This window comes from Dasypus novemcinctus, chromosome 2 (genome assembly GCF_030445035.2).
Source record: "Dasypus novemcinctus isolate mDasNov1 chromosome 2, mDasNov1.1.hap2, whole genome shotgun sequence".
In the NCBI taxonomy this organism is placed as follows: domain Eukaryota; kingdom Metazoa; phylum Chordata; class Mammalia; order Cingulata; family Dasypodidae; genus Dasypus; species Dasypus novemcinctus.
Window position 1 is genome coordinate 141,974,585 of NC_080674.1, and position 14,959 is coordinate 141,989,543.

At 53.9% G+C, this 14,959-nt stretch overlaps 1 protein-coding gene across 8 annotated transcripts in view; it reads left to right on the forward strand.

The window, feature by feature from the left end:
• Positions 1-3,684: 3,684 nt before the first annotated feature.
• Positions 3,685-14,959, forward strand: part of JADE2 (jade family PHD finger 2) — a 51,123-nt gene continuing 39,848 nt past the window's right edge. Inside the window, exons 1-2 of one of the 8 annotated variants that reach the window (XM_058278950.2) lie at positions 3,685-3,949; positions 14,472-14,529. In XM_058278950.2, coding sequence (XP_058134933.1) covers positions 3,779-3,949; positions 14,472-14,529 — 229 coding nt within the window. In that variant the 5' untranslated portion in view covers positions 3,685-3,778. Of the gene's footprint in view, positions 3,950-3,983; positions 4,131-4,512; positions 4,824-4,981; positions 5,712-5,851; positions 6,060-6,138; positions 6,538-10,649; positions 13,210-14,471; positions 14,530-14,959 lie in introns of those variants that run through there. The other 7 variants (XM_058278974.2, XM_071210017.1, XM_004475901.5 and 4 more) reach the window with 7 other exon arrangements.

Genomic DNA, 14,959 nt, shown 5'->3' on the forward strand with positions numbered 1-14,959 from the left:
TACAATGTCCTAGATAAACTCCTCCTTATACATATTAAGCACCTCAATTTCCCAGGGCTTGCTGTTCTCTCTACAGTGACAGTGGTTCGCAACCTTTTTTGGTGCCATAGACTCCTTTGGTGATCTGTGAGGCCTGTAGACTGCTGGGTTTAATACTTTTTAAAAAAGATTTATTTATTTATTTATCCCCCTTTCCCCCCACACCCTGCTATTTTTGCTGTGTCCATTCACTGTGTGATCTTCTGTATCTATTTCTCTTTTTGTCTTCTCTTCTTGTCTTTCTCCTTTAGGATTCACTGAGATTCGATCCTGGGGAACCCCTGATGTGGAGAGAGGTTCCCTGTCAATTGCACCACCTCAGTTCCTGGTCTCTGCTGTGCTTCACCTTGACTCTCCCCCTCGTCGCTCTTTTGTTGCATCATCATCTTGCTGCATGACTCACTTGCATGGGCACTTGCTTACTGTGTGGGCACTGGCTCACTGTGCAGGCACACTTCCTCTTCTTATTTCACCAGGAGGCCCCAGGGATTGAACCCAGGTCCTCCTCTGTGATAGGCAGGAGCCCTATCACTTGAGCCACATCTGCTTCTTGAGTTTAATAATTTTTAATCCACAAAATACATAAAGTACATAGAAAACCAATTACATTGAAATTCAACTCTCAAAATATTTTAAAAATATATAGTAATCTATATACTTCTTTTTTCCCCCTTTTTAAAATTTATTTCTTCCTCCTCCCTTCATTGTCTGCTCTCTGTGTCCATTTGCTGTGTGTTGTTCTGTGTCTGCTTGTATTCTCATTAAGTGGCTCTGGGAACCGATCCTGGGACCTTCTGGAGTGGGAGAGAGGCAATCATTCTCTTGTGCCACCTCAGCTACCTGATCTGCCACGTCTCTTATTATCTCCCCTCTGTGTCTCTTTTTGTTGCGTCATCTTGCTGTGCCAACTCTCCGCGTGGGGCAGCACTCCTGAGTGGGGCAGCACTCATGCACGGGGCAGCACTCCGCACAGGTCAGCACTCCATGTGGGCTAGCTCGCCCACAGACCAGCTTGCCTTAACCAGGAGGCCCTGGGTATCGAACCCTGGACCTCCTATATGGTAGATGGGAGCCCAGTTGGTTGAGCCACATCTGTGCCCCCCACTATATGCTTCTTAATTCATTAAATTACAAGAGCTAGTGCATAATTTTGATGTAGTGATGAGTTTAATGATATTTTAATATATCTGCAACGATCATAATGTTATATGAAAATAACTGTGATTTCTACTAGCAACAATGTCACAGGTACTAATACCACTGTGATTTGTTGCCTGAATTCATAACAGAAAAGTATGCTAAATTAACATTCTTTCCCCATCTGTGGTCAAGACCCCCTGAATTCTATCCAGACCTCTTACAAGACTCACAGACCTCTTAAGACTAACAGACTTCTTAAGAATCCTGGTTAAGAACCTCTGACCTAGAATGTTTTTCCCTCGTTTACTCTTACGACTCACTCCTTCACCTCCTTTTACACAAAAGGCACATCTCAATGAAGTCTTCCCTAACCACCCTATTAAAATTGCTATCTCTCTATCATCCAATCCTACTTAATTTTTTGCCAGAGCACTTACCTTTAAACCTAGCATATATCTTATTTATTTATTTATTATATATCTCCTTCCACTAGAAAGTAAGTTCCATGAGACCAGAGCAGGAATTTTTGTGTTTTGTTTGTGCTGTGTGTCCCCAGCATGTTGAACAGTGCCTGGCATATAGGAGGCTTCAACAAATCTTTGCTGAATAAATGAATGATTACATCTCCAAGAACTCTGTTTCTTCTCATTTTTTATTTTGTAAAAAGTTAATGAATTCTTTGTGAGACTTTTTTTTTTAAAGGAGGTACTGAGGATTGAACCCAGGACCTTGAACATGGGAAGCAGGCACTCAACCACAGAGCTACAACCCTCCCCACAAGACTTTTAATAAAGATTAAGGAGTTATAATTAGCATCATCATCATGTTAACATTTCCCAGGTTAACTTAAACAGTAGCACATGCCTGTGTTCTGATGGGGCTTCTGGACTTAAACAAGACCCTCTTAAAGGGTCTAGGTCTCACCCAAGCTCAGGGTACCATCTCAGGGGCAAAGTGCAGCCAGTAAAATTCTCTTTTGCCAAGATGGCAATCAGGCCATCCCCAATCAAGACAACCTTACACTTTTTTATGTCTGGCAGTGCGGTAAAGTGGGAACCATATCCATCTTGGGGTCTGGTGGACCTAGGGGCTAATTCTGCCAACACAGCCAAGCTATGTGACTGCCAGGAAGTTACTAAACTGTTCTGAATAGATAAGATGGGGTTTTTAGGAGCACAAAGCAGGTTCTCTATAAATGGTCATCCCCTCCCTCTAGGTCATTCTAATTCATCTGACACCAGGGAGGAGAGTGCCTGATCTGTCCTCTCCTGCTGCATGCAAACTCTTTGGAGACCCAACCAGAGTAGACCCCTGGGATTGTGCTTCTGTAAATGGTTGCCCTGCAACCCCAGTGTGGCTGAGACTGCTGCCTGGACATTGCCCATCGAGTCCACTATCCGTCACCATTTTCTCTCCTGGCCATCCTTTTTGGGATTGTCTCTGTCCTCATAGAGAGTAAGAAAGATCTCATCGTCCTCCGTTTTCCATTGTTAAGAGTTCTCAGAGAGCACATTCACCTTTCCAACTCATGGGCACCAAGGAACAGGCTATGGGTGCATTGTGCACTCTGAGTGGGGCCCTGCTTCACATGTTATATCTGCACATACATACATACATATATACATGTACATGTGCACACATGGCCTCAGCAACCCTCAAGACACACCCTTCTACAGATGAGGAAGAAGAGACTTAGAGAGATGAATTCACTTGCCCATGCCACACAGCTTCTGCGAGGCAGAGCCCAGATTGGAATCCCAGAATTTAGGAGTGGCTCTGGCTCAAGTGGTTGAGCACCTGCCTCCCACATGGGAAGTCCCAGGCTCAGTTCCTGGTGCCTCCTGAAAAAAAAAAAACAACTCACAAGCAAAACAAATGAAAAAAAAAAACAACTCAGGGAAGCCGATGTGACTCCAGTTGAGCACCAGCTTCCCACATATGAGGTCCCAGGTTTAGTCCCTGATACCTCAAAAAAAAAAAAAAAAAGGAATCCCAGAATTTAACCATTTTGTTACACTGCCACAGTCTAAGACACCTGTTTCCAGGCACTGAACTTGGACGTGGGAAAATCCTACCTATTGATCACTGAGAGCAAGAGCCAAGCACCTCCAGCAGGAGATACCCAGCACCTCCTCTTGCCAGATAAGTCTCCCCAGACGTTGTGAATGAAGGCCAAAGAAGAGAGATGTTGCAGTGACTCCCTTTCAGCTCTTATGTCTTTCCTGTTGCAAAAATGCTTATTTCAGCACTCATCATGTCCTTCTTTGTTGTGTAGACAATCCTCCCTGTTGGAGGAGTTGTGCTGTTATTACAAGTTTGTTTATTATTAGATTTATTTCTCCTATAAGCAAATGTGTTCACAACATTCCATCGGGGAATCTTCTTAATTGTCACATGAATGTCATGTTATGTAAATTGAATATTTATCTTTTCGTGGAAGGGGGTGGAGGGGAAAGAAAGAATAAACAATCTTCAGTCTTGGAGAGGTGGTTCCTGTCCCCGTTCAGGACTCAGCCCGGTGCCAAAGGTGAACTGAAAAAAATACTGGGTCATCTCTGAGGGGCTGCCAAGAAGGACGGGGGAGAAAAAGTTGGCAGCGATGTTCTGGGGATGTAGGACCAGGCTCCCAGGTCTCCTCCTCCCCTTCCCTGCCCGAGGCCAGACTAAAGACTACCTCCTCTCCAGCTGTGGGCATCCGGAGGCTGAACTCCCCCCACCCCACCTCTCACTCCCATCCAGGAGGCCAACCTTTCTCCTTCCTCCAGAGAAGGTGAGCTCGGCGGGCGCAGCGGGCTGGATGGGTGAGGGGGAGGGTGTGGCCCGCAGCTCCGGGATCAGCCCCAAGGCCCCGCCACCGCCCGGGAGCCGCCCGCCAGCCCGCCAGCCCGGCGAGCGCAGGCTCTTCTTTCAGAAACTGCGAGGATCCGAGCGCACTGTTTGTGCACCACAAGGTCAAGTCGGGAACTGGAGCCGGAGGAGGAGGGGCGAGGAGGCGAAGGGTGGGGAGAGGGGCGCCCTGCTTCCTCGCCAAATGCCAGCCCCTGGAAGTTGCCCCTTGGTTTTTAACCCTTTAGGGGTCACCGGGTAGTGGGTGGTGAAGTAAAAGGGGTTTTACTCCGGCGCAAATGAAAACTCCCACGAGGGTCAGGATGTGCAGCCAAGCCACCCATCACCACGTTCCCCACCCCACCCCCCCGGAAATGCGGGGCAGCGCTGGGCGCCAGGAGACACCCAGGCGGGGGGAGGGGACAGCGAACCGGTGAGGGACCCTCTCTACGGACCGCCCCTCCTAGAGGTCGCCTACAATTTCAAGTTTCCCCCGCCCGGCCTGTTAGTTTCCGTCGGCTGTGGGTGGGGGAGGAGAGCCGCGCCCCCTCCCCCAGACTCGCGCGCGCGCCCCTCCCCTCCGCTCCTGCCAGCACTTTCTGCTCACTTCTGGCTCTGGGAAGCGCCACGCGATTTATTCAATTCGCATTTTAAAACCAGTGATTCAAGAACCCGGCCTAGGGCGAGGGTCTTCTAGCGTTGGAGTCCCGGGGGGCGGGGTGCTCAGTGCAAACCTCGTTCCCTCCGCGAGTGTCGCCTCCAGGCTGTTATTTGCAAAGAAAGGTCTTTTTGACGCAGGGAGAAATGGCAAATTTTAAGTACGTCATTAATATGGCGCCAAAAGATTTTTTTAAGTATAAGCTTGCTTCTTTTTTTTTTTTTTTAAGGTTGCGGGGGGCGCCGCCCGGGTCTGGGGAGCGAAGGGGCGGGGTGTGAGCAGAAAGTGTGAGCGAGAGAGTGGAGGGGCGGGGTATATGTGTGAGTGTGTGAAGTGTGAGCAGACCTGATGGGACTTGCACGGGCGCAGCCGCCGCTCAGGCCCGGCCCTAGGGACAGGGCGGGCTTGGGGGCGCCCCAGAGCCCGTGGGGAGTCAGAGCTCCGGGTGTCGGTAGGCGGGTGGCCCAGCAGGGCACCCTCCCCGCGGGGCGGACAGCGCTACCTGGACGCACCGCGGGAGCCCAACAACTGTGTGGCCGGGGGGTGGGGTGGGCGGACGACGGGGGTGTCAGGAACGGAGATCCGAGTGAATACGAAAAAAGTGGCTTCTCCCCCACCCTTGCTCCTCCCGTTCGCCCCCACCCCCACCTCAACACATTTTTTTTTCTAAAGAGATCACAAGGAAGTCTTGGTTTAAAAAGAAACAGAAACATACACAGGGGGTTGGTGAATGGTGCCGACCGCGGCCATCGCAGTTGGAGGCTATTTGGGGGTGGGTGGGCAAGTAGCGTCCATGGAGTTACTTTGCGCCCACTCCTAGCCGCACCCACTTGGGTCCGGCGGGCTGACCGACCCCGGCTGGGGCGCGGAGCTGGGGGCGCCGCGGGCCCGGTTCCCTCCCTCCCCGCGACCCCGGATGGATGCGCGCCCCCCGCCCGCTCGCGCCGGCCCCTGGAGCTCGGGGTTTCGGGAGCATCCTTCCCGCGCCGGCCCCCGCTGCGGCGCGTAGCCGAGGGCAGTGCCCCTCGGGAGGGCACCACGAAGCAAGGTAAGATCCTGCCTCTGGTGGATGGGCCCTGCGCATCATCTCCACGGCATTATTTTGTGTTTTTGCAACAGATATGCCAGCCCTCCTCGCTCCCTTGCTCTCTCTCTTGCTCACTCGCTCCCTTGCTCTCTCTCTTGCTCACTCGCTCCCTCTCTTGCTCACTCGCTCCCTCTCTCTCCCGCTGGCTGCCTGTTCTAGGAAGCCAGCGCCGGGGGGGGGGGGGGGTAGGGGGTGGTGGTGAGATGCACAGCACTGGGGAGAGAGATTGCGCATGTTGGTCAGTCGTGTTTTAAAGAGTACAGTCCGGGGAGGCTGAGAGGGGCGCATGCAACAACAACTTTTGGAAGGGTGAGCTTGGCGACCTTCTTTATTAATGACTGCGGCAAAGCGCCCCCGGGCCGGCGAGGGGGCGCGGGCGAGCGGGGGCGCGCCGGGGTTGCAACTTGCCCCGCGGCTCCGGCCGAGCAATGGGGCTGCGGCGATTTACGGTGCGGGGGGTGGGGGGCCATGTCGAGCGGCCCAGGGTTGGGGGTCTCAGGACCCGGAGGTATCTGCCCTCTGTCTCCCTGAGTTTCATTTTGTTGATACGCAGCACGCCCGGGCGCCGAACCGGGCTGAGCTGGTGCACATGACCCCGCGCTGGGCTCACGTGCAGCTGGTCCGGCCCCAGACACCTTCCGGGGGCCACCGCCTCCGCCCTCTCGCCCCCTCTCCGGGCTGGGTGCACGCGGGCGCTGCACGCGGGGGCAGCATGCTCGGCTCCGGGGCGAGAAGGCTCTGCACAAATTAGACAGTTTTTTTGATGTGCGGGAGACACTCTTTCCAGGTGAGTGTGGAGGGTGCGCGGCCCCAGCGCCGAGGCGCGGGCTGGGGTCGGGAGCAACCTCTCCCCCCCGCTCCGGGGTTGCGCGGGAGTCCGGCGCGGTAGAGGCACAGGGAGAGTGGAAATGTACCGGCGGCGGCCGGAGCGGCGGGTGCGCGCCCGCGGGGCGACGGCAGGGGGCGTGGCCGTTGTTTACCTTCTCCTAACTCTGCCGGTTCGCGTCCGGCTCTGCAGTCCCCCAGCTTTCCGCCTCCTCCCCTGTGCCCTGGATGGAACGGGAAGATGCTAGCAAGTAGCGGCCCTTGCCTGGGACGCACACACCTGACCCCCAAATGAGTGACATTGCAGCCCCCGCCCCCCACCCAACATCGATGCAGTCCATCGGCCAGATCACCGGCCTCGCCCCGCCCCCGGCAGTGGCATCTTCCCAGCCTCACCTCCTTCCTCCCTTCCTCCCTTCTTCCCACCCACTCGCCGGCGCCTGCGGAGCGGCTCCCGCCCACCTCCTCCCCGCCTGGGTGCAGACTCGTGGCTCCCTCTGGTCCCTTCCCGCCCCTGCTGGGCCCCGAGACACCCCCCTTCTCCCGGCCAAGGGACGGGAGTCAGCCTGGCGAGTCGCAGCTCTTCTGCCGGAGCGTGGGGATGTCTGAGAGATGGGCAAGAAGGCTTCACTCTGGCTCCCCGAGGCCCAGGACTCACCCCCATCCCAAACCTTATCACCTCTCTTATACACAGCTGCCCCCCGGCAAGGGGTCTAACTGCCCTTCCGGCATCGCCTAAGCCCCTCCCCTCCCGGTATCACGCCCACTTCCCTGCGCCGTCCGGGGCCGGAACCGCCTCTTGTCCTTCCATCGCCTAGGCCGAGCCCCCCGTAGCCACCTCCGGCTCCTCCTCCCGGCTCCCGCGGTCGGAATCACGCCGGCGCGCCTCCAGCCTGCGGTCCCACGGACTGCCTCCAGGGGCAGAATGGAGGCGCGTACAACCATCCCGCACCTCCCCACACACACACCGCCCCATCCATTAGCCACTGCCGGCGGCATGGGCACCTTTTTTTTTTTTTTTTTTTTTACCGTGTTGGCTACAGGCCTCAAGCCGCGGGGCCCCCGGGTTCTCTGCTCTATGCCGAGGGCACGCTGCAGCCGGAGACCCTAGTATCTGCAGGTTTTAGGCCTCGCCCCTTTCCTGGCATTCCCTGCTCATCTAACTGTGGGATTCCAAGGCAGAAAGTTTTATCAAGGGGCAGAATGTGCAGGAGGTCATCGGGAAGCATCCATGTTTGCACCCAGAGTAGCGTCATAGGGGCTTAGGAGGGGCTGAGTGAGGCCCTGCTGACCTGCCGCACCTCTGACCTTCCTGCCGTTGCTGGAAAGGAGAGAAGCCCGGCTTGAGTGGAGCGCAGAGAAGCTGTTAGGAAGCCCCGTTAAAGTCTATGTGTGCAAACTGAGTCCTGGGCGCCTGGGAGGTAGGGCGGCCTGGCCCCTCCTCCCAGGATGGCGTTCACGCCCTCCCTTCGCTGGTAAAATTCCCAGTAGGACATTTGGCAAAAGGGCCGGGCAGGGAGCTGCCAACCGGGCCTGGCCCTGTTTCCTGGGTTCTCAGGGTGCTGGCTTCTCCCCTACCCCGACTTCCTCTCACCTCAGAGCCCCAAGCACCATCCCTCTCGTCCCATCTTCCTCAGGCGGGCTGGGACTTGCAGAGTGATCTAACAAGCAGAGGAGGAAAACAACAACAGAATAACTGTAAGGGGAAGGAATGAGTAATAAAGCGAACCAGGCAGGGAGGAGGGCTTTCATGTTTAAGAGATGCTATTTACTTTTTAGGTCACAGGCTGCAAAAACAGGCTTTGATCCGAAGTAGGCGAATAATTTATTGAGAAAGTTTGCATGGTAGGGGAAAAAAAAAAGGGGGTGTTTGTTTGATCTGGAGTCCTCTCAGTTGTCCCAAGTGCAATTGGCTGTTGTTTTGAGTGGAAAAGCATTTGTTTCCTCAGCAAATGCCTGGAAGATGGACGTCTTCGCCCCAGGCAGCAGGATTTACAATGCCTCTTGGTTTTGAAACTGGCTGAGGGTCTCCCAAGCACTTTGGGGATGAAGTGTTTAAGGACTGAGTTGTTTGGGCTCGGGATGCAGCAAATGTTTTCAGAACATTTTCCCATCCAGTGTGCTTTTTCTTCCCCTAAGTTGCCTGGCTTAACTGGTCAGTAACGGTGATCCAAGAAGCTGTCGGAAATCTCCTTCACTTAGTTTTCCACAGGTGAGGCCGGACTGCTGGTCCCCAGGTGTACCCCTAGGTGTACCCCTGAGTCTTGAGGGTAAGGGCTTTGACCCTGACTCCCACATCCTGGAGGTAGGGGCAGGGTCTTCTGGTTAACTGGTGTTCCCTTTAATGGAGAAGCATTCTCCTTACGCTGGTGACCCAGGTCAGAGGCTTCTCGCCTGAATTCTTCACAGCACCTCCATCAGGCCTTTGAGAGCCTCACAGTTCTCTCTTCAAGTTCTCTAAGGGGAGGCCAGGTCAGTTGTCAGGCAGGGAATACCCTGGCCTGTCCCATCTCCCATGCACGACCCTTACCAGGTGGCCGAAAGCTTAGGGTCCCAGGTCCCAGCTCAAAGATTAGGAACCCAGAGAGGATGGTCCTGGGTCCTGAGGGAAGCCATTTAGCCTTTTCTCGGGTGGCAATTAAGAATTGGGAATACCTCTCCCAGGCCCTGCAGTTGTAGGCCTGTGCACTTTAGCCTCATGGGGGTGGGATACACCACCTGGAGTCAGGAAGCCTAGGTTTGAATCCTGAGTGTGCAATTACATGCTGTGACAATCACTCTGTGCCTCTCAATTTCTTCGTCTGCAAAGTGGGATTAATAACAGTACCTACTTCTTGGTGGCTGGAAGGACCTTTGACCTTTGTTCTCTCATCTTTAAGTTAGGCCAGAGAGCCAGCTTCCTTCTCTGAAGGAGATCTCATATCAAAAGGATCCTACAGTTGCCAATGAGCAGCCAGTTCTGGGAACAGCAGACAGAGCTGTGCCTTCCCAGAAGTGGAGAGTGGGACAAGAAGGTACTGAAGGAAAAAGTAGGCAAAGCTCTTTTCATTCTCCCAGGGTGCCCTTGGTTGGACCCTCAGAACTAGGGCTGAGGGGATGAGGGTTGCCTAGGTGCCATCTGGGATACCTGGCCTTGCAGGTAGGCAGTGATGGGTATCCAAAAAATGTTCTGGCTCCCCTAGGCTTGGTGAAGTTTGGGCCAGCAGGTTTAAGCATCCAAGACAGCAGCCCTCTACTCTGTACAAAATCATTTTTGTAACTGAAATTACTGTCCCTGAGAAGACATTAAAGTTAATGAGAGATAGGAAAGAGTGGGGCTCTGACCCCTGTTGAAAGTGATTTGAGTGTATGCAGCTCTTGTTTTTCTGAATGTCTGGCCTTCCCGACACAAGGAGGCTCTGAGGACAGGTTTTCCAGCTGAAATATCATTAAATTGTATTAGCATCTTATTACACACACGCCTTAGCGGTCTGCCTCAGACAGGGAGAGTTTTTGTTTCTCTTTGAAAGATTGTGTCTGGAATGGTAAATTGCCTGCTTGAAAGTCCTTTTTTTAAAAGAGGACGACGAAATCCTGCTGTGTGGTGGCGGGCAGGGCAGGCCTGGTGGCCCCCAGAGAGCGGAGGCTGGAGGCCAGGTTGGGGTGTTTTAACTGCCCAGGGAGCGGCTGCAGTAGCAGGACTGAAAGGCCCACTGTTCCCAGGGTCAGCTGGCAAGGCGTTAATGGAGGCCCAGGGTGTTTATTTGAATTTATTTGCAGAGAGGTCTTTAAAGGGGGCTGGCATTAGGCATTGGTGTTTCAAGTCTAGGCCCAGGGCCCCCACTAAGACCAGTGGCTAGTGCTGCCAAGAAAACATCTGCCACCAAATTGCTGCCCTATTACTGGGTTGACATTGATCATTAGCCAGGAGCCCAACCAAATAAAGCCTCCTGGAAAATGTGTGAGGTTAGGATGGAGAAGGCAGGCAGTGAAAATAGAACAAGCTCTTGGGCCATGGTGTTTGTTCCTGCAAGCCTCAAGCAGGCCAGCTGGGCTGTGTGGTCCCCACACTTCTGCAGGAAGGGGACAAGAGTACACTCAGCACTTGGCATGTAGTGAGCTTTATTACGCCCTTGGTAATGCTCGGGAGGCGCTGGGGTCCAGTAGGGACCCACACAGACATGTTCCTTATTCTTGTGGAATGAACCTTCCCCAGGGGAAGGACATAAGCAAGTAGATAAACACAAATTGTGATAGATGCTCTGAAGAAATTGGAATAACGGGGTAGAGAACTTTCTTTAGATGACGGTTGGACTTTAAGTCGAAGCCTCACGGATGAAAAGTCGGTGGAGGGAACGGCCCTGCCTGTGCACAGGTCTTGAGATGTGGAATATGTGACTTGTTTGAGGAAATGAAAGGAGGCTGGTGTGACTGCAGAGTGTTGAGGAAAGGGTGGCATAGTGGTCTGTATGAACTTGTTAAGGTAGGCAGGGGCCAGAACATACAGGTCTTGTGATAAGGAATTTGAATTTTTCCCTTTGATAAGTGGGAGGACTTCGGAAGATTTCAAGCATGATCTAATTTATACTTTTCAAATACCGTGCCAGCTGCTGGTGGGGTCTAGATTATGGGGGACAATAGTAGAAACTGAGAGATAAAAAAGGAGTCCAGGCAAGGGATGAGAATGGCTTGAACCAGCATAGCAGCTGTATAGATGGAGCAAAATGGGTAGATCCAAGATGTGGTCTAGAGGGAGAGCCTATTGGACTTGGTAAAAGTTAGCCAGGGGAGCAGAGAGAGGGTACAAAGAGAGGCTGGGGCTGCGGCTCCATTGAGAGGGCATTCTCCGGAGGAGAGCTGCCTAACTCTCTGCATGCTGGGGGTGGCGTGGGAGACAGGGCTGGTGCGAATAGAAGGAAACGGAGACCCTTTCCTGGAGTCTCTTGTAGGTAGGGTTTCAGGAGCACTTTCCCAAAAGCAAACGCCCTGCGATGCTGAGGTATCCCCCTCCCCCTACCAGAGGAGATCTTGCTTCTGGGGGGAGGTTGGAGGGGCCTGAGCTCGCTGGACCAGTAGAGAGGGGCTGGAGAGGAAAACCAGAGGCCAGGATGAAGTGTCACACCCCCACCTAAATGGGGCCCTAGATTCCGGCTTCTGTGAAGGAGCTCTCCCCATCCCACCTGGATGGGTCGAAGGGAGGAACTCATGAGGCAAAGGGCCTCATCCCACAGTGGGGCCCAGGCCTCATTTGGGACTTCATTAGCCACCGTGACTAGTGGTGACTCCCCAGAGGCGGGGAGGCCTTGGTTCAAAGGAAAGTGTCCCTCATAAAGCAGCAGTTCTACGATGAAGGCTAGTGATTATTTTAATTAAACCACCACAAAATCTGCTCCTTCAATAACAGCTTCCCTTGGCGGTAGCCCTGCCCCAAGGGAACGAGCCCTGGGCACTCAGGGTGTCTCATGATGGGCAGGTTGGAAAGGGAACAGGAGCAGGCATCACAAGAAGGACGTAGGTGGGCAAGGAGTCCTGGGGTAGGGTGCCTTCCTTTCTGCACAGGGTCACCACCCCCTCTGGCCTAGGAGCCCCTCAAGTGGCCGCTGGTAATTGGACTCTCTACCTGGCCCAAAGCTGTCAAGGTTTTAATAATTAGCACAGGTATGGAGTGCTTATCATTATGCTAAGGGCTTCATGCTGATTCTGGCCGACAGTATCACAGTTTGGCCCTCTCAAAGTGTTTCTTAAAGATTCTGAATCTGTTGCCAATAATTTAAATTCAGGAGACTTCATATAAAAGTCCAGGTCCCGTTTGTCCTCCAGTGATGGTTTGGGCTACGATTTGAACTGAGCACCTCCTGAATCCAGAACTCCTGCTTTTTTTTCATGCCCTGAGAGCCCCTGGCTTGTAAGGCAGAGGCACACATGCCCTCTTTGCTGGGAATGAAGAGAAATGGAATCCCTGACTAAGACTGCAGGAGAAAACTGGGGGACGCACTTAGAGGACTCCTCCCCCTACCCGTACCCCAGTGATGGCAGGGCTGGGCTGGGCTGGACAAGATCTGGGAGAGTCAGGGTCTGTCAAAGTTGGTCTTTGCCACATATTTGATACTCAGATCCTGGAGGACGGTGAGGGTGGCAGCATGGTACTGCATTGCTCCACTCATTCCTTGACCTGGGCTGCTTGACCCTACTGCGCAGGGGCAGGAGAGTCTGATGGTTAAGGCTGCCGCCTTGAGTCAGGTGGGCCTCTTACAAGTGCTGTGATCTTGGGCAAGTCACTAAAGCTCTTTCTTCATCAGCAAAATGAGCCACCCGTCACACCCACTCACAACAAAGGGCTGTTCTGAGGGCTTAGGGAGGTCCCCACATGCTTATTAGCAATTGGAGCCGTTGTTATTCCCACCGCCCTGGCCTCCATGCTGCTTACACCACCAGGCGTCCCTCTGTACCGCACTCTCTGGGGAGCATTTGCCTGTGCCATTGGAGCTTGGCAGCAAGCAGCCCCCGTGAGCCTGTCCAACATCCTGATGCTGCTGTTGGGGTGGAGAGAGACGCTCCTGCCTAATGGTTCTCCTGCTCAACTAGCTCTGGGTAGTCATGCCCGGGCTTAGAAAGCAAATGCTTCCTGGTCTCTGCAGTGCCACAGCAAGGCCAGGTAAGGGACACCCCAGGGCTTAGCATGAAGAAAATGGGGGCAGCCAGCATCAGACAGGATCCAGAGCCTTTGCTGTAGGCAGTGACGCAGTCTGGGTTCGAGGACTGGCCAGAATGGGGTACCCTCTGCACCCTGAGCCCTCGATCTGTGCTCAGGTTAGGACTTGACAGCTGACTAGCTGTGAGACCTGGGGCAAGTTAACTAGCCACTCTGTGTGCTCCTCTTAAAGAGGAGATGGGAGCAGGCTCTGCCACCCAGGACTCTGCAGGATTAAAGGAGATAGTGGGAGGGAAAGCACTGCCAACAAGCAGGAACTGACAGAGAGCACAGCTCAGCGCGGGCTCAGGGATTAGACCACATGGATTCAAACCCCAGTTCATCCAGTTACTAGCAGGCCAGGACACTGAGCCTCTCCTGTAAAGGGAACAAAGGGCCCACGGCTCACAGGGCTGTTGGGGAGAAGAAATAGTGCAGGGGTAGGGGTCAGACTCAGTATGCAAGAGCTGCCCCTGTGACCTTGAAGTTAGATCCCGGAGTTGAGATAAAGTTGGTTTGGGGAGGTTTCTCTGGGGAAGGGGTATGACAGTGGGTGCGGTGGGGTTGGAGTCTAACCTGGTACCTTACTGGTGAGGCAGAGTTTGACTTCAGCCCCCCAGCCCTGGTGTGTCTCAGGGACCCAGCCAGGAGTGTGTCCCATTCTGCCCCCCACCGCCACAGGCTGCCACCTTAAGAAACCACCCTCAGTGCTATCTGAGCTGACCTGTGTCTGCATTCAGATAGCATGATCCTCTGGGAAGACTCCATCTTGTTTGCTCTCTCTTCCTCTTCCTCAGCATTTACCAGGGCACCATTTGCAACTTGGGGTGGGGGTAGGGGGTAGGGGTGGGCAAGAGACGTTTGCAGTGGGAGTAGATTGTCTGGGAGGGCCTGGGCAGGCCATGGTCCCTGTTGTGTTAGGGACTCCTGTTCTCCATTGTCCTTCCTCTGTGTCATCTTTAGCCAGATCCCTGGTTATCCGAGGGCTCCAGGCTCCAGAGGTGGGAGATGTAGCCCCTCTCTTCCAACCCCAGGAGCCCTGTGGGTAGGGGAGGAGAATGAGGCTGACCGAGAAGGCGAGAGGCGCAGGGCCTTGTTCTCATTCTTCTGCTGCAGTGGGTTGAGCGTGAGGAGGCTGGTTACAGGCTGGTTACGGGGCAATTTTCTGAGAGACTAAGGATTTCTCAAGCGGTCTGTGAGTGTAATGGGCCTGCCTTTTGTTGCAGATGGAAGAGAAGAGGCGAAAATACTCCATCAGCAGCGACAACTCTGACACCACTGACAGTAAGGCCTTCCATTTGGGGCTCCTGCAGGGAAAGCATTTGGATAATTATCAGGCCCAGGTAGGGGGAGGCTGCCTCAAGGTCCTCCTTCCTCCAGGCAGCCAGGGGGCATGTAGATGAAAGCATGTCAGGTCAGGTCTCTCTGCTCCCAAGAAAGTCCCTGCACTTTACCATGGCCTCCAGGGCTTGGCTGTTCTCTTCACCCTCTCTCTCCCTTGCCCCTGGGTTTCTGGTTCAAACAACTCAGCTCCTCTGTGGGCCTTTGCATATGCTGCTCCTGTCTGCTGCTCCTCTCCCTCTGGCCTTCCGGTTGGGTCAAGGCCCTGGCCCTGGCGGGAGCTCTCAACATCTTCTAACCAGGCTCCTTGTGATAAGCTCCCTGATAAGGGGGGTCATGTCTTGCTCACTGCTGTACCCCCACCCCAGCACAC